We start from the raw sequence: 21,353 nt of genomic DNA on the forward strand, positions 1-21,353 counted from the left end.
ATATATATATATACACACACTATGCTTTAGAGGCTTTTAGCTTTGGATTAAAATGCAGTTCAAATACAAGATTGTTATTACTTTTGGTAAAGCACCAAAATGCTTGAGAACCTCACTCTTGAAAGAGAAAACAGTTATAAATTTGTAGCATTCTGAGTCAAATATGGTCAAGTTTTGAGTTTCACAGCTAAGTATAACTTAGAGAAATGAAAAACATTTATGTTAGAGAATTTTTTTCCCATAAAAGTCGGAAGAAAAAAAAAAGCCTTTGATCTCATTCTCTTGGTGCACTTTTAGTATGTTAAATGCCAAAAAGTTCAAAATGTAACTGCCTTATAATATAAAGTTACTCAATATAAACAAAAAAGTGTTAAGGAGACTATATCTTTACACTGTCTCACTGGAGAATAATTTTTAAAAGTAGGAAAACAGTGTGCTAATTTTGAATCTCACCTTAAGAATCTAAGACCAGCATTTCAAGAAAAAAAATTTCCTGAAAGAGACAGTTACTTTTATTTATATTATCAAGATATTTCTACTTCCACTTATATTTGCTAGCATATTTCACTTAAAGTAGAAGTTTTCATGGTTACCAAATGGTTCAACGGTATGCACAAAGGCTTATATTTGATGGACTTTGTGCTTACAGGCAAAAAATAAATTTTTGGGTTGTTAAGAAAAAAAAAAAACCAGAAAACTTTGATCTTGCTCATCTTACTTTGGAATCAAAGCAGCCCATGTGCTCACTGTACCAGCTACCTGGGGTATAACTTCCCACCTGTGGTCCCTAAAGAATAAGAAGCAGCACGTGGTGATACTTCCGAGAAACGAAAACTCTAGGGCCTGGCCTCAGACTCTGGGGTAGGGCCCAGCATTCTGTTATAACATGCCATACAAATGATTCTGATGGATGTCCTAGTTTGAAAAGCAATGGTTTAGAACAATATAGCATTCTTACATTCTGACTAAAGATGCTAAAACAAACTTTTATGTTTCATTTTCCCCAAAGGAGGATGATGTTTGTATTACAGATGAGACAGTTCTTCATTATGGTGAACTTTTAGCATCCCTGACCTTCCGGCACCAAGAGCAATAAATAATGCTGTTTACCATACCCCTTAAGAGTTTGGTAAGAACCTTAAGAATCACTGATAGAGGAAAAGGCTCTATTTGGGTCCTTCCATTCTCCATCTTGGCTACAACTCTATCCAAAGACCTTGACCACATCCTTCCCTTCCCAGTCACTTCTGCTGGAAAAAGAAAGAGTGATCCCTTTGGTTTCTAGAAGCATATAACACAAGGGTCAGGGAAAAGCAGAGACTTTGCATTGAGGCCCACTTTTACTAGCTTTATCATGTATCACCATCTTATTTTACATTTTTTCCTAATGTTAAGATCAATTATTCTTTTACACCCCAAATACTCTCTGGAAAACAATTGGGGAAATAAAAATTGGTATTTACATAAATGATCCTCATCAGAATAAGCTTTCCAATTTAAAAACCTTAGTCATCTACTGTAAACAGAAGTTGATAAAAAAGTATGCCTTACCAGTAATTGAATAATCTGCCACTAGGACTGAAAAATTATACATTCCCTTAGAACCATAAATTTAATCAGTGAGTTACATAGCAGGAACTAGAATACACAAGTTTGTAATTCTTGTTCTAAGAATTCATAAATATCTGTCCCAAGCAAATGAAATCTATAACATTATTATATTATATATATTATATAATACAATACCTCTAGATAGATGAGATCTTACTATCTCCTTCTAGTAAAACTCTAACATCAATTTTTTGGTCTTTTTTCTCAACTGATAAGTATATACTCTAAACTGGGTGGCAGGGGGTAAATGAGTGGAGACGTTTAAGGTTTTAGATGTCACCCTCATATCCGTCTCCCTAGGAGTTAGTGCTCTCATGCAGCTCAAAAGCAAAACCAAGGCCACATGAATACCTAAGTGGACCATATTTCTAAGATAGTAGAACTCTGAATATAAGGAAAAAAAAGGGATTATAAACGGAACAATACCTAAGTAACTATCTTCTTCTATTGCTTTTATTTCCTATAAGGTCATGCTTCTGACTCCTCCCTTCTATATGACTGATATGGTTATTAGGGACGAGGAGCCACTCCTAATACAGGAACCATCCACCTAAAACTATCAGAGAACAGAAAGGATGCAGGGAAATCTCGATGGAGTAAGTGTCTTAAAGCAGCTCTATTCTAGGTCTTCAGGCAGAAGACTATATCTGTTCTCCCTTTCATACTCAGAGGGAAAAAATTCCAAAGGCAAGCACAGAGTCTTGGACTGTACTTTTTTTGTTTTGACAAAACAAAACTGGAGTTTTGTCTCTGGACTTAACAAAAGTAGTCTTCAGGCTCACAGAATGATACTAGTTCATTAAAGCAGGAAATCACAGGTATTTGAGGACAAACGGGAATAGGGACTATGCTATTGCCCGGGTCTTCTCAGTGCAGACTGTTGGTTGAAGATTTTCTATCAGGGGACAATGATTAACACTGACTCAAACATTTCACTTTTCACAATTCATCTTCTGTAGAACCATGTGATCACAACTACCTGCATGAGAACTGTGAGCATACACACTCAATTCAGAAGTGAGAATAACCGCAAACAAACTGGAACTCAACTTAGCAGGTATATGTTTCACATAGATATGGGTAAAATAATTCCGAAATTACTGTCTAAACACTGAGGGACTGAACAAATGAGCAAAAACACAGGTGATATTGGGTGCTATAATTTTTACTGTTGTGAAAGGTAGATACAGATACTGAATTCAGAAAAACTAGGAAGAATCTTATGGTACTGGATTGGGATTAGAAGTATCAGTATAAAATCATGATTTTCAATATATATAGATTATAGACATATAATCTATGATATATATATATAGCAGTAGATGCTGATGTGTATGATTATGATGTGTGTGTGTACATAGATGTGTAGACACATACATCTATTTCCTAAGGGATCAATCTATATCTCTCTGCTGTGTGTGTGCTAAGTGGTTTCAGTAGTGTCTGACTCTGCGGCTTTATGGACTGCAGCCTGCCAGTCTCATCTGTTCATAGGATTCTCCAGGCAAGAATACTGGAGTAGGTTGCTGTGGCCTCCTCCAGGGGATCTTCCCGACTCAGGGATTGAACCTGTGTCTGTTATGTCTAACCTGCATTGGCAGGTGGGTTCTTCACCACTAGCGCCACCTGGGAAGCCCACATCTCTCTGCCAAGAGAACCTAGAAGCAACACTGCTGACAATGAGCATACCTAGTGCCCAAATCTTAGTTTCTAAATACCATTCTCTACTAAAAGGAACCTGGGTTCCTTGGAGAAACAGTTGATTCTAGGGCTGGGGCAGGGAAATGACAAAATGAGCCTGTAATATTTTGTTATACCCAAAATTAAGGACATCGTCATAGAACAATTGGGGCATTTCCAAAGGATCAGGAGCTAGCCTGAAGGCAGCTACAACAACTTGAGCACTGAAACTTAACTTAAAAATTTTATGAGTAGAAAGGAAGAAAGAAAAAAAGGAAAGATAGAAGAAAGGAGAAAGAAGACTTCCTCACAGTGCAGTGACAACTAATAAATATAGAAATATGATGGAGTTGAAAAATCACTATTTTGCAACTATCACAGGCAAGAAGCATCAAATGAATATAAACTAGTAAGTGAAAGATTGAAAAGAAACAAGTTATTATGTAGTCTTATATCTCCCTACAAACTACCTAAGTCAGTATAGCAAAATAGTAATATGACAGAGACCCCTGGCAGACCCCAGCTTAACCAAATGATTAAAGTTAACATAACTGGGCCCAAACAGATATAATATGCCTTCTGATAATGAAGCACTGAGAAGGACGCAACATTATTTTTGTAGCATTCCCACCAAAAATGCGTAAAGTGAATCTGATTATGAGGAAACATTAAACAAATCCAAATTGAGAGACAGTCTACCAAAAACTTGGCCAGCACCCTTCAAAAAAGTTCATGTTATGAAAGACAAAAAACATCTGAGGTCTGAGAAACTATTCAACATTAAAGGAAACTAAGGAGACATGACAACTAAATGTACTAGAATCTTCTGAACTCTATATTAGATAAAAGTATGTACTAAAGTAAATATCCTGTTTTGATCATTGTACTACAGCTATATAAGAAAATGGTCTTGTTCTCAAAGGTAAGTACAGAGAAGTGAAGTCATGATGTCTGCAACGTACTCCCCAACAGTCCGTTTAAAAACACACACTAATAATAGTAACAACAACAATAAAAATAATAATGTAAATTAAATATCCAGTTGTCTTTTCTTAAAACTAAATAATCCCAACTATTTTAGCCTTTTAAATCTCAATGAGACAAAAAAGTTGCCTGGAAGTTTGAAAAAAAGAAAAGGATCTGCATGGTTACCACAATTCTGGGAACCTCTACAGGTCCAGGACTTTAGTTGGGTTAATTTTCATCAGGACCAGAAATTAAATAGTAAAGACAGGCCCCCAGACATATCTTTTGGATGTAACTCCATTCTAGGTGTCACAGTGCCTTTGTCATCTGGATTGACACAAGTTTTGTCCTGACTCAGAAGTCCCCAAACTCCCCAGTCAAAAACTTCCTCCTCTCCAGGAACGTCTGGGGCCAAGCAAAAAACTCACTCTCACGTGGATGGAAAGTGGTGTTGGAGGCAGAACACTCCTCTGCAGACCCCAAAGCTGTTCATTTTTCTCAGTAAATATTTACTGAACACCAAGGGGGAAAAAACGGAGAAGGGAATAGCAACCCACTCCATTATTCTTGCCTGGAGAATTCCCTGGACAGAGGAGCCTGGCAGGCTATAGTCCATGGAGTCGCAAAGAGTTGGACATGACTGAGTGTCTGACACACTCAGACAAGGGGGGATAAAAAAAGATCTACAGTTTCAATCCAGTTCAACTTTTTAAAAAAAAGTATTGAGGACCTATTCACAGAAGTCCTATATTTAAAGAGTTCACAGTTTATTGGAGAAGGAAAATATGTATGTAAACGTAGTATAAGAGAAGTATTCTGTAAGTATCAAAAATGAAGTATAAGAAATACTAAAGGAATATTGAAAGGAAGTGATTAATTCTGACTACTGTGTTAGTACTTTTTAACAGTTATTACTTATAGTTTGGCACTCTACTTTTTTTATATTAGTTCACTGAATATACCAACAGTCTCATAAGGTAAGTAGTATTATTATCACTATTTACAGATAAGGCCATTGAGGTACAGAGAACTGTCTGTTGAGAATACAGAGAATTCAGACATTCTCAGAAAGGGATCGGGCCACAGGTTATCTAGCTAGCTATTAGGCCAGGTTTCAAACCCAGGCAATCTGATTCCATAACTGATGAAGAAGCTTTGTTAATTCTTAAAAGATGAATATAATTTCAAGAAATGGGAAATAGAGGAATATTTAAGGCTGCAAGAAAAATAAAGGTGAAGGCATGGAGAGAGAAAATACAGATCTTAGAAGGAAAACAAGAAATTTAGACAATGGTACATAAGATGGAGGGGGAGAAATGGGTGAGCAGAGTGAATGAAATTAGATAGGTTTATGAACTATGTTAGACTCTTTTATGAGAATTAATACAGTCTCTGATGGTAAAGAAGCTGATTCTCATGCACCATAATCTTGATGTAAATAGAGTTGATTTCTGACACATTAAAATGAACCAAGTACCAATAATACCTTAGTAGAATTTAATTTCTCCTAAAAGATAGTACCAGAGCACAAATCATGAGAACACATTCATAGTGACATCTGCACCATGATGTACAATAATTTCATTTCACAAAGATCCTATTAACTGTGCAATATTGAAATCACCAGAACTCAAAACAGAACCTTGAAAAATACCACAACTCTACCTTAGTTAAACAAGACTACAAACCTTTTACAGTAAATGAAATGTGAGTATACCATGAGATCCACTGTTCTAGCTCCATCTTTGTCATAATATTTATTAAAACAAAGTGATCCAATTAAAGGAATAAAATGAGTAATATATTCCATGAGCTCCATTAGATATGCACTTCTAACCAGTAAAACAACCAGACATGAATGCTTAATGTCAAATTCCTGAGTTGTTAGCAGATATAATTGAGTGTTCATATTAATAAGTGAAAATACCATTTTGCCTTCATAGTAAATTAATTATAGTTAAAGAAAAACATGCCACACTTAAAAGGCTGTTTTCATTTTAATATAAGTATTAATAAAAATTTGACTTTTATTTAGTAAACTATAGGTTTAACCCATTCAAAATCTATAACTGAAGAGTATAGAAAATTTAATTGCATGTACAATGAAAACATCTAAGCTTTGTAAAATGCCAAAAAAAATCAAAATTAAAACATTAACAAATTCACTAGTGACTATTTTTCATATAGTTAATAAAAACAAAAAATGACTTTCATTTTTATAAAATATCTTTGCAGCAGCATTCTTAACTATCCAATATAATCTTCTTCCATTTTGGAAGAATTCTAAAATGTTTCCTTGATTAATAGAACAGAAGTGATTAGTGAGATACAGGAATGTCAGGATGTATCAGAGAAGAGAAGAACATGAAAAAGGAAGGCAAATGATTTTAGAGTGCTTTAAAAATCAAAACTTATATTTAGATTGCTGCTGCTGCTGCTAAGTCGTTTCAGTCGTGTCGGACTCTGTGCGACCCCATAGATGGCAGCCCACCAGGCTCCCTCATCCCTGGGATTCTCCAGGCAAGAACGCTGGAGTGGGTTGCCATTTCCTTCTCCAATGCATGAAAGTGAAAAGTGAAAGTGAAGTCGCTCAGTCGTGTCCGACTCTGTGCAACCCCATAGACGGCAGCCCACCAGGCTCCTCCGTCCATGGGATTTTCCAGGCAAGAGTACTGGAGTGGGGTGCCATTGCCTTCTCTGATATTTAGATTAGTATAAAACTAAAGAACACATAAACAATTAAAGAAATAGAATGCTGAGCTATGAAAATGTTCCTCCTCTAAAAATACCTAAAATGGCATTTAAACTTCAACTATTATCCTTTACCTGTTTAATCGGACTTCTGAGAGTAAGGAAAATCCATAGGACCTGATAAAGGGGGAAAGGGACTAAAAAGCAGTGTAATGATCTCACTGACACCACAGCTGCCTGGAGGGTATCTACTGATAATAGGGCTCTAGGCTTTAACAGCAAGAGAAAGAAGAGAGGCTAGTCCTTGATCCCTAGCATGGTGGAGAGCTGAAACTAGTATCACTACATGGAAGCAGAAACCTTGAAAAGCTATATTCATTGTGAAAAGATGTTTTTTTTTAAAGCTCTATTCAACAACAAAGAAAGGTGAAAAAGTTAATTTTCTGTGTAAGCCTCAGTTCTAGATAGAAAAGGCCGAAGGAATCGCAACCTGAAAAAATAAGTTCCAGTGCATTAAGTGCAATAGTTTAAGATGTCTGGCATACACAAACATAAATTCTAACTATGGGAATTCATTTCTAACCAGGTCTCACAAGATTCCAAAATTTAGGGAACCCCAAAAATGAATTCAGCATCTAAAATTACAAAATTGACAGGGATGTGAGACACCAGGAGTGAAGTCAACAGAAACAATGAACAGAAGTATTAGACCTCAATGAATATCAGCTATTAGAAATAATATATGCAGTATACAAAATCACTATGTTTAAACAATTATAAAAAGAGAAAATTGAAACAAGACCAAGGAAAATATATCATCAAAATAAACAAACCAAATGTAGTTTTTAGCGATAAAAAATATATTTAACTAAAAAATCTATCAAAATATTTTTTCAAATAATATTTTAAATAATTGGGGGAAATTATTATGAAGTGGTTATTAGATGATGAAGGAATTTTTGTTGATTTTTATTAAGCATGATAATGACATGGTGATTATTTAAGATGTCAATATTGTTTAGATGTGTATTATGGGTGACATATTATCTGGGATAGGTTTCAAAATACTTCAGCAAAGAAAAAACAAAGAACAGATTTGGCAAACGTGGGAAATACTAAACTAAAGCAATGTGTATATGTAAAATTTTTGTAATAAAAATAAAATGAAAACTCAGTGGATAGTATGATCAGAATGTTAGAGATAGCCAAAGAGAGAACTAGAGAACTGGAAGATGGGTCAGAGGAGGGTATCCAGAGTATGAATGAAATTTAAAGAGACAAAACAAAAAACAATTTACCTTCCTTTGGGCTCACTGCTGCAGGAAGTGTATCCCAATCAAGGGTCCAAGTAGGGCAAGGGTGGGGAGAAAACATCACTTCAATGCCTTTTTCCTGGAAAAGGAGACAGGCCCTTTCCAAATTAATGAATTAATATAATCCTGTTATATTCTAGAACACCAAATTCTATTTTCTACACTGGCAAGGTGAAATACAGATTCTAATAAACATCAAGCATTCCTCAAAATATTGTTACATAAGAGATATATGTTGAAATATATATACTCTTCCAAATATCTCTAGCTATTCCATGACTGCAGAATATCACAAGGTATTTCAAAGAAGTAGGAACTTGTAATAATCATCAGAAAAATATTTCATATATAGCCACCCAGAGAGAAAAGTAAAATATCTGTGAAGAGATATAATTGAGTTCCATAGGCCATACTAATACATAGTTGAGTCTGATGCACTGCCTGGTGTAACACTGAATAAATGCTTGGTGAATGAATGAACAGGTGGTTTATTCTCTTTCTCTAATTGTTATCACAGTGTATTCTATTTTTTTGTTTGTTTGTTTGCTTGCTTGTTTATGATCTTAAATACAACCCTAATAGATTCTCTTCTTTAGATTCACACTATGGGATCTGAGACTATCACGAAAATTTGTATTTGACCTTGTTCTCTGCTTACTGTTAAAACTCTTTAAACACTTACCCTGACTTCTGCAAACAGAAGTCAGAAACAAGTAAAAGCAGAAGAAATAATGATCAAGATGTTTTTGAAAAGTATTCTTCCCCCCAAAACAAGAAATAAATGTTGAGTTTCTTAACAGTATGGTTACTTTCCTATTAAACTTCCTACTAAAATTATTACCTGAAGTGACATAGAAGTAATAAGCCACCTAGAAATATTAGGTGTCAAAGAGAAAAGTCACCTGAGAATAAAACTTTTATCAAAAACAATCCACATAATCAAAACTAACTCTGCATACATCCATCAAGGTCTGTCATGTATTATTCAAAAGTTGCTACAGCCTAGCAGCTATATTTAAAGGATCAAAAAGTCCGCACTTTAACATGCAACCCAAATATCATCATACTAGTCTCTTACGAGGACCTACAAAATCTCTAGAAAAGGATCCCTTTTGTTTAACCAACTAGTTCCCAACATTTAAAAAAATGATCGTCCCTCTTCCATATATAAAAAAATTCTCAGGTTCCTTCCTCATGTTGAATATTGTATATTTATTTATTTGATCTACAGACAGTGGCATGGCTTACTCATGGATTTTCAGACCCTTTGTAATAATATTTGGTGTCCACAGCCCACAAGATAGATATCCATGATTCTGGAATTGGTTTTTTTTTTAATCTCCAGGAATATCTTATTCAAAAGAAAAATCCCTGAAAATCAATCATTAACCCCTTTGTAATCAGTTAGTTTAGGAGATTACTTTCCATCATGAAAACTAGCTGAATTCCAGTCCAAAAGGAAATGGTAAAAAAGATTCTTTTGTTGGGGTATGTATATAGCTACAGGTATAGAGGCCAGAGTACTCACCTGCCTCCAGAAAGATAAACACATCTCTTTGACATCATCACCTCTTTCCTAAAACTCCCTTAGTCCAATCTAGCCATACTGAACTTCTTGATATTCCTCATTTTACCATACTCATTCTTAACTGAGGGTCTTTTATAAAATACAACTATTTTGAAATATAATTTCCATGCCATAAAATCTGTTCCTTTAAAGAGTACAATACAATGGTTTTTAAAATATTCACGGTTGTGTAACCATCACTACTATCTACCTTGAGAACATTTTCATCATCTCAAAAAAAGACATCCCATATCCATTAGCAGATATTCTCTGTTCTCTGCCCATAGCTCCCTGGCCTGGGCAACTACTGATCCATTTTCTGTCTCTGTAAATTTGTTCAGGGTCTTCTACTAGCTGGACTATATGCCTAGAACATATCCTCCAAATCTTCAAATGTTCATTCTGGTCATCTGATCAATGTCTTCACCTCATCAGTTAAGACTTCTTGACCACCTTATCTAAAATACGATCATGACCTCCATCATCTCCACTCCCCTCATCCCACATTATTTTTATAACACTTATCATTAGCTAATGTGTTACATATTTACTTGTGGTTTTTATTTACCTATCCCCACCAGAATGTAACCTCTATGAGGGCAGTCCAATTTGTTCTTCATATATTCAACATTCAGAACAATGTCTGGTGTTTAGTAAATACATGTACATTTTTTGACTGACTGGATGAATAAATAAATTTAAAACCTCTCAAGAATACGGGAGATTTTGGAGGCAAGACTGTGCCAGAGAAAATAGAAGGAAAAAAGGGTGAGATGTGAGCATTACCAAGAAAATTTTTTGTATTTTACACATCTGCTGCTGCTGCTGCTGCTAAGTCACTTCAGTCATGTCCAACTCTTCGCTACCCCATGGACTGCAGCCTACCAGGCTCCCCCGTCCATGGGATTTTCCAGGCAAGAGTACTGGAGTGGGGTGCCATTGCCTTCTCCGATTTTACACATCCACTTAGGACCAATTTCATGTGTCATCATGCAATTGGCAAAAACACACACACACACACACACACACACACTCTGACTATACAGAAATGAAAAACTACAGTATAAATAAATACATTCACAGAATATGTTAATTTGATATAATATTGTCTTTCAAATATATGACAATGAGAAACTTAGCAAAAACAATGCCCTATTAAAAAGGAAAATGTTACTTAGGTGAACTTTAAAAAAGCTGGGAAAGTGATAAAAAGAAAAAACGTATCCAATACACACAATCAAGGTAGAATTAAAAGAAAATTGAAATTTTAGTTTATTTTTAGATTTGAAAACTTTGTTCTTTTAAAATTGCTGATGTGATGTCCCAGTCAACTTTCATACAATCATAAAGATTTAAAATTAAAAATGACTCATATACAAATGTATCAGATCAGATCAAACCATTCAATATCATAGTAATCCAAGTCTATGCCCCAACCAGTAACGCTGAAGAAGCTGAAGTTGAATGGTTCTATGAAGACTACAAGACCTTTTAGAACTAACACCCAAAAAAGATGTCGTATTCATTATAGGAGACTGGAATGCAAAAGTAGGAAGTCAAGAAACACGTGGAGTAACAGGCAAATTTGGCCTTGGAATACGAAATGAAGCAGGGCAAAGACTAATAGAGTTTTGCCAATAAAATGCACTGGTCATAACAAACACCCTCTTCCAACAACACAAGAGAAGACTCTATACATGGACATCACCAGATGGTCAACACTGAAATCAGATTGATTATATTCTCTGCAGCCAAAGATGGAGAAGCTCTATACAGTCAGCAAAAACAAGACCAGGAGCTGACTGTGGCTCAGACCATGAACTCCTTATTGCCAAATTCAGACTTAAATTGAAGAAAGTAGGGAAAACCACTAGACCATTCAGGTATGACCTAAATCAAATTCCTTATGATTATACAGTGGAAGTGAGAAATAGATTTAAGGGCCTAGATCTGATAGATAGAGTGCCTGATGAACTATGGAATGAGGTTTGTGACGTTGTACAGGAGACAGGGATCAAGACCATCCCCATGGAAAAGAAATGCAAAAAAGCAAAATGGCTGTCTGGGGAGGCCTTACAAATAGCTGTGAAAAGAAAAGAAGTGATAAGCAAAGGAGAAAAGGAAAGATATAAACATCTGAATGCAGAGTTCCAAAGAATACAAATGTATACCTCACTCTATAAAAGGAGAAATTGAGACCATTTGGTTAAATGCCTTACTAAAGGTATAATACTAATGTTAGCTTGACTACAAAGCTGGGTAGAACCCAAGTCACCTGGTCTCTAATATAGCCTTCCCAGGGACTATGGCCAAGTCAGTGACTAAGTCTCAGGCACAGAGACTGAGAGTGCAGGCCACTTTTGAGAAACATGGAACTCTGTGACAGAGGATTGAAGCTCGAGGATTCCTCACTACCTTGACCAAACCTTCGCAGAATTGCACGGAAGTCTGACTTTCCTGATGCCACCTTCCTTCCTTTCCTGTTTTCATGCACAGTGGTCAAACCTGCACCAGCTTTGAAGGCTCATGCACCCTCCTCTGGTGCCCTCCCCATCCCCTCACAGATGTTCCCCTCAGTGTTCCTGCAGCACATCTAACCCTATCTTGGAATTTGCTTCTTGGAGGACCTGAACTAACTCATCCCCTGTAATTTAAAATTTCAGGATTCCTTTATATTTTTAATATTATTACAAAGGGCTAATTTTTATGATTGTTTAACTTTTCTCTGAATATATTTATCTCTTTTATATAAATATTTTAAAGTGGAACAAAGGCAAATGTCTTTCCTAATATCATTTTGTTGCTGGAAAAGCACAGGCAGAAAAATCTGAATTACCAATCTTTTTTCAAGACTCTGTAAAAGTATGAATTCAAATAAAAGCACGGATTATTGGTTTGCTAAAATTTTAGAAATTAGTATTTTAATACAAAGATTACTCTCCTGACAATTAGTTTTACAAACAAAAACAATCAGGAGGTAAACGAAAGATTGCTGAACAATATAACCATCTGATCAAGACACATCAAACTACTATATCTTCTAAAATCAACTCCTGTTTCATTGTTTCATCACTAGGCTAACAAAACTTAGCTGAAGAGATGAGGAGCTGGTGCTACTACTAACATCTTCTTGTGCTTTCTAAATCAAAGAACTTTTTTAACACTAGAACTCAGATACTTCCTAACCCAAATAAGAAAAATATACTAATTTTTTTGCCAATACAACTCAGATGACTAGCTCAAATTACTTCATGAATTCCCTATTCAAATAAATCTTCAAGTAGTCTCAGTTAAAAGCAAGCCATTTTTGTAAATATTTTAAAGTATTTATTTATGTGGCTGCACCAGGTCTTAATTGTAGCATGTGGTATCTAGTTCTCTGACCAGGGGTTGAACCTGGGCCCTCTGCATTAGTAATGCAGTCTTAGCCACTGGACCACCAGAGAAGTTCCTTTGCAAATTGATTTGAACGATAGTGAAAAGAAAGCCTATTGGTGAAAACATATACACTTAGTACCATTAGAAACAAATTATGCTACAAACAGAGAAAAATAAATGATATGCATTCTTATTCTATATAAGGTAATAAAATCAAGGAATAAATTAAAAACAGAATTCAAAAATCTTAAATTTAGACAAAACTTTGGCAAATAAATTGAGATAATCATTCTCATATCTTTAATTCAAATCACCTCAAAATTAAAAAAAAACAAGACTAGTTCCTTGCAACAGAAAAACATCAGGTTAAAACAGTAAACTTGACCATATGAGATATGACTTTGGTGTATCAAATGTAAAACAAAATGTTTTGAGAAAAATACTCTTAAAAATATATATTCTGACTTATCTCCAAAGACACATTATAGTAAACATCTTCAATTTACTGTAATTAAATGAATTACTTCACTTAAATGAAAAGACTAGTGGAAAGTGTGATTGGTTAAGAGTGATGTAAATAAAATTTATAACAAAAATGTCAATAGATAATTACAAGTTGGGGTAGTATACTAAGCAACTTTTATCACATGGAATCTTTCAAACAAAATTTTAATAAAAACAACTGAATTACCATTAATTTAGTCATAGTGGGTCTTGGTCCTCCAATAAACGAAGGATCATTTTGCTCCTCTGCACTTGGGGCCTCATCCAAGTTTGGGGGCTGTTGACTTGAGGTGGTCTGTAATTCTGGTAAACTGATAAATTGGATCCCACATTGAGAAGCTGCTGTTTGTACTCTTGGCACTTCCTGAATCCTCTGGTACCAGGCAGCCACCAGTGGAAATTCTACCAGCTTTCCAGAAAGTTTCCTGCAGATAATTACCTAGGCAGAAAAAGAACAAAACATATTATTATACATAATTTTTGTTTGTTATAAGAGCTGATTGAAGTAACCGTACATACCATAAAATTCACACATTTTAAGTGTACAGTTCACAGAATGAGTTTCAGTAAATTTAAGCAGTTGTGCAACTATGATAACTTCCTACTGGAATGTTCAATGTCACAGAGGAAAGTTCCCTTGTGACTGCTGGCAATCAGTCTCTGCTCCCCAGTCAGTTGCAGGCAATCACTGATCTGCTTCTCATGTGTATAATTCTGCCTTTTCTAGAACTGCATGAAAATGGGATCACAAAATGTGGTTTGTTTCATTTAGCAGTATGATTCTGAGACTCATCCATGTAGTTGCATTTATCAGCAGTTTGTTGCTTTTTATGATGATGCAGCATTTAAAGAAAGACTTTTCAAATTAAAAACATTGGAAACCATTACCCCTGATGTAAATTAACGTTTATTTTGCCTTGGTCAGATGCTTTCTCCCTAGCACCACCACCAAACTTCAATTTCTTTAAAAATTAGAATGTTCTTCTTCTTTGTAAGACACTGAATGCTGTTTCCATAGAAAGTTATAATGTTACAAATAGATTATGACTTATAATTATGAACAGAAAAAGTGAAAAGGACAAATCACAGAAAATCTCTACAGATATATCTAGTTATCAGTTCAGTTCAGTCAATCAGTTGTGTCCGACTCTTTGAGACCCCATGAACTACAGCAAGCCAGGCCTCCCTGTCCATCACCACCTCCCGGAGGTCACCCAGACACACGTCCATTGAGTCAGTGATGCCATCCAGCCATCTCATCCTCTGTCATACCCTTCTCCTCCTGCCCTCGATCCCTCCCAGCATCAGAGTCTTTTCCAATGAGTCAACTCTTCACATGAGGCCAAAGTACAGGAGTTTCAGCTTTAGCATCAGTCCTTCCAAAGAACACCCAGGACTGATATCCTTTAGAATGGACTGGTTGGAACTCCTTGCAGTCCAAGGGACTCTCAAGAGTCTTCTCCAACACCACAGTACAAAAGCATCAATTCTTCGGCGCTCAGCTTTCTTCACAGTCCAACTCTCACATCTATACATGACCACTGGAAAAACCATAGCCTTGACTAGATGGACCTTTTTTGGCACAGTAATGCCTCTGCTTTTCAATATGCTATCTAGGTTGGTCATAACTTTCCTTCAAAGGAGTAAGCGTCTTTTAATTTCATGGCTGCAATCACCATCTGCAGTGATTTTGCAGCCCCCCAAAAAATAAAGTCTGACACTGTTTCCACTGTTTCCCCATCTATTTCCCATGAAGTGATGGGACCGGATGCCATGATCTTTATTTCCTGAATGTTGAGCTTTAAGCCAACTTTTTCACTCTCCTCTTTCACCTTCATCAAGAGGCTTTTTAGTTCCTCTTCACTTTCTGCGATAAGGGTGGTGTCATCTGCATATCTGAGGTTATTGATATTTCTCCCAGCAATCTTGATTCCAGCTTGTGCTTCTTTCAGCACAGCGTTTCTCATGATATACTCTGCATAGAAGTTAAATAAGCAGGTTGACAATATACAGCCTTGGCGTACTCCTTTTCCTATTTGGAACCAGTCTGTTGTTTCATGTCCAGTTCTAACTGTTGCTTCCTGACATGCATATAGGTTTCTCAAGAGGCAGGTCAGGGGGTCTGGTATTCCCATCTCTTTCAGAATTTTCCACAGTTTGTTGTGATCCACACAGTCAAAGGCTTTGGCATAGTCAATAAAGCAAAAGTTGATGTTTTTCTGGAACTCTTGCTTTTTTGATGATCCAGCAGATGTTGGGAATTTGATCTCTGGTTCCTCTCCTTTTCTAAAACCAGCTTAAACATCTGGAAGTTCACGGTTCACGTATTGCTGAAGCCTGGCTTGGAGAATTTTGAGCATTACTTTACTAGGGTGTGAGATGAGTGCAATTGTGCAGTAGTTTGAGCATTCTTTGGCATTGCCTTTCTTTGGGATTGGAATGAAAACTGACCTTTTCCAGTCCTGTGGCCACTGCTGAGTTTTCCAAAATTGCTGGCATATTGAGTGCAGCACTTTCACAGAATCACCTTTCAGGATTTGAAATAGCTCAACTGAAATTCCTTCACCTCCACTAGCTTTGTTCGTAGTGATGCTTTCTAAGGCCCACTTGACTTCACATTCCAGGATGTCTGGCTCTAGGTGAGTGATCACACCATTGTGATTATCTTGGTTGTGAAGCTCTTTTTTGTACAGTTCTTCTGTGTATTCTTGCCACCTCTTCTTCAAACTGCTGCTTATGGCCCATTAAGAGATTTTGCTAACAAGTATGAAAGGGGAAATTAACAATAACACAATAATAGTGGGAGACTTTAATACCCCACTCACACCTATGGATAGATCAACTAAACAGAAAATTAACAAGAAAACACAAACTTTAAACGATACAATAGACCAGTTAGACCTAATTGATATCTATAGGACATTTCACCCGAAAACAATGAATTTCACCTTTTTCTCAAGCGCACACGGAACCTTCTCCAGGGTAGATCACATCCTGGGCCATAAATCTAGCCTTGGTCAATTCAAAAAAACTGAAATCATTCCAAGCATCTTTTCTGACCACAGTGCAATAAGATTAGATCTCAATTACAGGAGAAAAACTATTAAAAATTCCAACATATGGAGGCTGAACAACACGCTGCTGAATAACCAACAAATCACAGAAGAAATCAAAAAAGAAATCAAAATATGCATAGAAATGAATGAAAATGAAAACACGACAACCCCAAACCTGTGGGATACTGTAAAAGCAGTCCTAAGGGGAAAGTTCATAGCAATACAGGCATACCTCAAGACACAAGAAAAAGACAAATAAATAACCTAACTCTACACCTAAAGCAACTAGAAAAGGAAGAAATGAAGAACCCCCCGGTTAGTAGAAGGAAAGAAATCTTAAAAATTAGGACAGAAATAAATGCAAAAGAAACAAAAGAGACCATAGCAAAAATCAACAAAGCCAAAAGCTGGTTCTTTGAAAGGATAAATAAAATTGACAAACCATTAGCCAGACTCATCAAGAAACAAAGGGAGAAAAATCAAATCAATAAAATTAGAAATGAAAATGGAGAGATCACAACAGACAACACACAAATACAAAGGATCATAAGAGACTACTATCAGCAATTATATGCCAATAAAATGGACAACGTGGAAGAAATGGACAAATTCTAAGAAAAGTACAACTTTTCCAAACCGGAACCAGGAAGAAATAGAAAATCTTAACAGACCCATCACAAGCACGGAAATTGAAACTGTAATCAGAAATCTTCCAGCAAACAAAAGCCCAGGTCCAGACGGCTTCACAACTGAATTCTACCAAAAATTTAGAGAAGAGCTAACACCTATCCTACTCAAACTCTTCCAGAAAATTGCAGAGGAAGGGAAACTTCCAAACTCATTCTATGAGGCCACCATCATCCTAACACCAAAACCTGACAAAGATCCCACACAAAAAAAACAAAACTACAGGCCAATATCACTGATGAACATAGATGCAAAAATCCTTAACAAAATTCTAGCAATCAGAATCCAACAACACATTAAAAAGATCATACACCATGACCAAGTGGGCTTTATCCCAGGGATGCAAGGATTCTTCAAAATCCGCAAATCAATCAATGTAATACACCACATTAACAAATTGAAAAATAAAAACCATATGATTATCTCAATAGATGCAGAGAAAGCCTTTGACAAAATTCAACATCCATTTATGATAAAAACTCTCCAGAAAGCAGGAATAGAAGGAACATACCTCAACATAATAAAAGCTATATATGACAAACCCACAGCAAACATTATCCTCAATGGTGAAAAATTGAAAGCATTTCCCCTAAAGTCAGGAACAAGACAAGGGTGCCCACTTTCACCATTAGTATTCAACATCGTTTTGGAAGTTTTGGCCACAGCAATCAGAGCAGAAAAAGAAATAAAAGGAATCCAAATTGGAAAAGAAGAAGTAAAACTCTCACTGTTTGCAGATGACATGATCCTTTACATAGAAAACCCTAAAGACTCCACCAGAAAATTACTAGAGCTAATCAATGAATATAGTAAAGTTGCAGGACATAAAATCAACACACAGAAATCCTTGCATTCCTATACACTAATAATGAGAAAATAGAAAGAGAAATTAAGGAAACAATTCCATTCACCATTGCAATGAAAAGAATAAAATACTTAGGAATATATCTACCTAAAGAAACTAAAGACCTATATATAGAAAACTATAAAACACTGGTGAAAGAAATCAAAGAGGACACTAACAGATGAAATATACCATGTTCATGGATCGGAAGAATCAATACAGTGAAAATGAGTATACTACCCAAAGCAATCTATGGATTCAATGCAATCCCTATCAAGCTATCAACAGTATTTTTCACAGAGCTAGAACAAATAATTTCACAATTTGTATGGAAATACAAAAAACCTCGAATAGCCAAAGCAATCTTGAGAAAGAAGAATGGAACTGGAGGAATCAACCTACCTGACTTCAGGCTCTACTACAAAGGCACAGCCATCAAGACAGTATGGTACTGGCACAAAGACAGAACTATAGATCAATGGAACAAAATAGAAAGCCCAGAGATAAATCCATGCACCAATGGATACCTTATCTTTGACAAAGGAGGCAAGAATATACAATGGATTAAAGACAATCTCTTTAACAAGTGGTGCTTGCTGGGAAAACTGGTCAACCACTTGTAAAAGAATGAAACTACAACATTTTCTAACACCATGCACAAAAATAAACTCAGAATGGATTAAAGATCTAAATGTAAGACCAGAAACTATAAAACTCCTAGAGGAGAACATAGGCAAAACACTCTCTGACATACATCACAGCAGGATCCTCTATGACCCACCTCCCAGAATATTGGAAATAAAAGCAAAAATAAACAAATGGGACCTAATTAAACTTAAAAGCTTTTGCACAACAAAGGAAACTATAAGCAAGTGAAAAGACAGCCTTCAGAATGGGAGAAAATAATAGCAAATGAAGCAACTGACAAACAACTAATCTCAAAAATATACAAGCAACTCCTACAGCTCAATTTCAGAAAACTAAATGCCCCAATCAAAAAATGGGCCAAAGAATTAAATAGACATTTCTCCAAAGAAGACATACAGATGGCTAACAAACACATGAAAAGATGCTCAACATCACTCATTATCAGAGAAATGCAAATCAAAACCACAATGAGGTACCATTTCATGCCAGTCAGAACGGCTGCGATCCAAAAGTCTACAAGCAATAAATGCTCGAGAGGGTGTGGAGAAAAGGGAACCGTGTTACACTGTTGGTGGGAATGCAAACTAGTATAGCCACTATGGAGAACAGTGTGGAGATTCCTTAAAAAACTGGAAATTAGAACTGCCTTATGATCCAGCAATCCCACTGCTGGGCATACACACCAAGGAAACCAGAACTGAAAGAGACACGTGTACCCCAGTGTTCATCGCAGCACTGTTTATAATAGCCAGGACATGGAAACAACCTAGATGTCCATCAGCAGATGAATGGATAAGAAAGCTGTGGTACATATACATAATGGAGTATTACTCAGCCATTAAAAAGAATACATTTGAATCAGTTCTAATGAGGTGGATGAAACTGGAGCGGATTATACAGAGTGAAGTAAGCCAGAAAGAAAAACACCAATACAGTATACTAACATATATATGGAATTCAGAAAGATGGTAACGATAACCCTGTATGCAAGACAGCAAAAGAGACACAGATGTATAGAACAGTCTTTTGGACTCTGTGGGAGAGGGAGAGGGTGGGATGATTTGGGAGCATGGCATTGAAACATATATAATATCATATATGAAACTGATCACCAGTCCAGGTTCGATGCATGATACAGGTTGCTTGGGGCTGGTGCACTGGGACGACCCAGAGGGACGGTACAGGGAGGGAGGTGGGAGGGGGGTTCAGAATGGGGAACACATGTACATCTGTGGTGGATTCATGTTGATGTATGGCAAAACCAATACAATATTGTAAAAGTAACTAGCCTTCAATTAAAATAAATAAATTTATATTAAAAAATAAAATCAATATAGCTGGTTTTTTTTTAAAAAATGAAATAAAATAGAAAATAACAGGGTAAATAGCAAGTAGTAAGGCAGATTATTTTGTATTTATATGTATAATGTAAAGATGTATACTTGTATGCTCAATCATCTTGTAAAATGCATCATTTACTATGGAAACTAAAAAAGTGTGAAAAATACTGTCTAAATGGTACTCTGGGAGTAAAAAACTTTCTAACTCTCAACAAAATACTTAGTTGCCTGAAAACAGATTATGAGCTAAGGGAATTGAGCTTTAAACTATGATAAATTAATCAAATAAGAAATGTTCTCATTTCCTCACTTTCCTTTACTTCCCTTCATAGTGATTTATTCTTATTTGTTAGAGGCATATGACATCTTTCCCTCTTTTTGAAATAAATTGTAATTAAGCACCAATAATTCATGTTTAAAAAAACTGAGGACTTTTACTCTACATGACAGGTCATTCCAGTTAATCAACATGCCAGGCTGCTCTGCTATTATCCAGACAGCTCAGGAGGTACTGCACCACATTTGTTAATTACACTTGAGAAAATGTATTTAAGGAAGAAGCTAATGAAAAATGTGTGAAACAAGAATTAAATTTGTCCCCAAGAAATGATTTTTTGAAAATGTTACCTGGCTGATAAGATCAAAATCATTATAAATTTTAATCAAGTTATTTAAGGACAAGAAAACTAGAGAATTCATTTTTTAAATAATGGTTAAAAAAAAAAAAAAACACAACAACTGCTACGAAGAGCACAAAATCAAATCCTAGTGGCTTTATGAAAGAGTTAGTTGCTCAGTCGTATCCAACTCTCTGCCAACCCATGGACTGTAGCCCACCAAGCTCCTCTGTCCATAGAATTCTCCAGGCAAGAATACTGGAATGGGTAGCCATTCCCTTCTCCAGGGAATCTTCCCAACCCAGGGATTGAACCTGGGTCTCCTATATTGCAGGCAGACTCTTTACCATCTAAGCCACCAGGAGTGGCTTTGCAGTTAATTACAATTAGGGGCAGAAAAAACTTGCATGAATAAAAAGAGAAGATATTATACCTATCCAAAAGATCTCTG

General features: G+C 36.0%; 1 protein-coding gene across 4 annotated transcripts in view; it reads right to left on the bottom strand.

Annotated features, from left to right (window-relative positions):
* GSTCD (glutathione S-transferase C-terminal domain containing) overlaps positions 1–21,353 on the bottom strand; it is a 151,708-nt gene that overhangs the window by 111,392 nt on the left and 18,963 nt on the right. For all 4 annotated transcript variants that reach the window (XM_070791117.1, XM_070791115.1, XM_070791114.1 and 1 more), the window contains 2 exons: positions 13,898–14,149; positions 8,247–8,340 (listed from right to left, as the gene is read on the bottom strand). In XM_070791117.1, coding sequence (XP_070647218.1) covers positions 8,247–8,340; positions 13,898–14,149 — 346 coding nt within the window. The remainder of the gene's footprint in view (positions 1–8,246; positions 8,341–13,897; positions 14,150–21,353) is intronic.

This window comes from Bos indicus, chromosome 6 (assembly GCF_029378745.1).
Source record: "Bos indicus isolate NIAB-ARS_2022 breed Sahiwal x Tharparkar chromosome 6, NIAB-ARS_B.indTharparkar_mat_pri_1.0, whole genome shotgun sequence".
NCBI lineage: Eukaryota > Metazoa > Chordata > Mammalia > Artiodactyla > Bovidae > Bos > Bos indicus.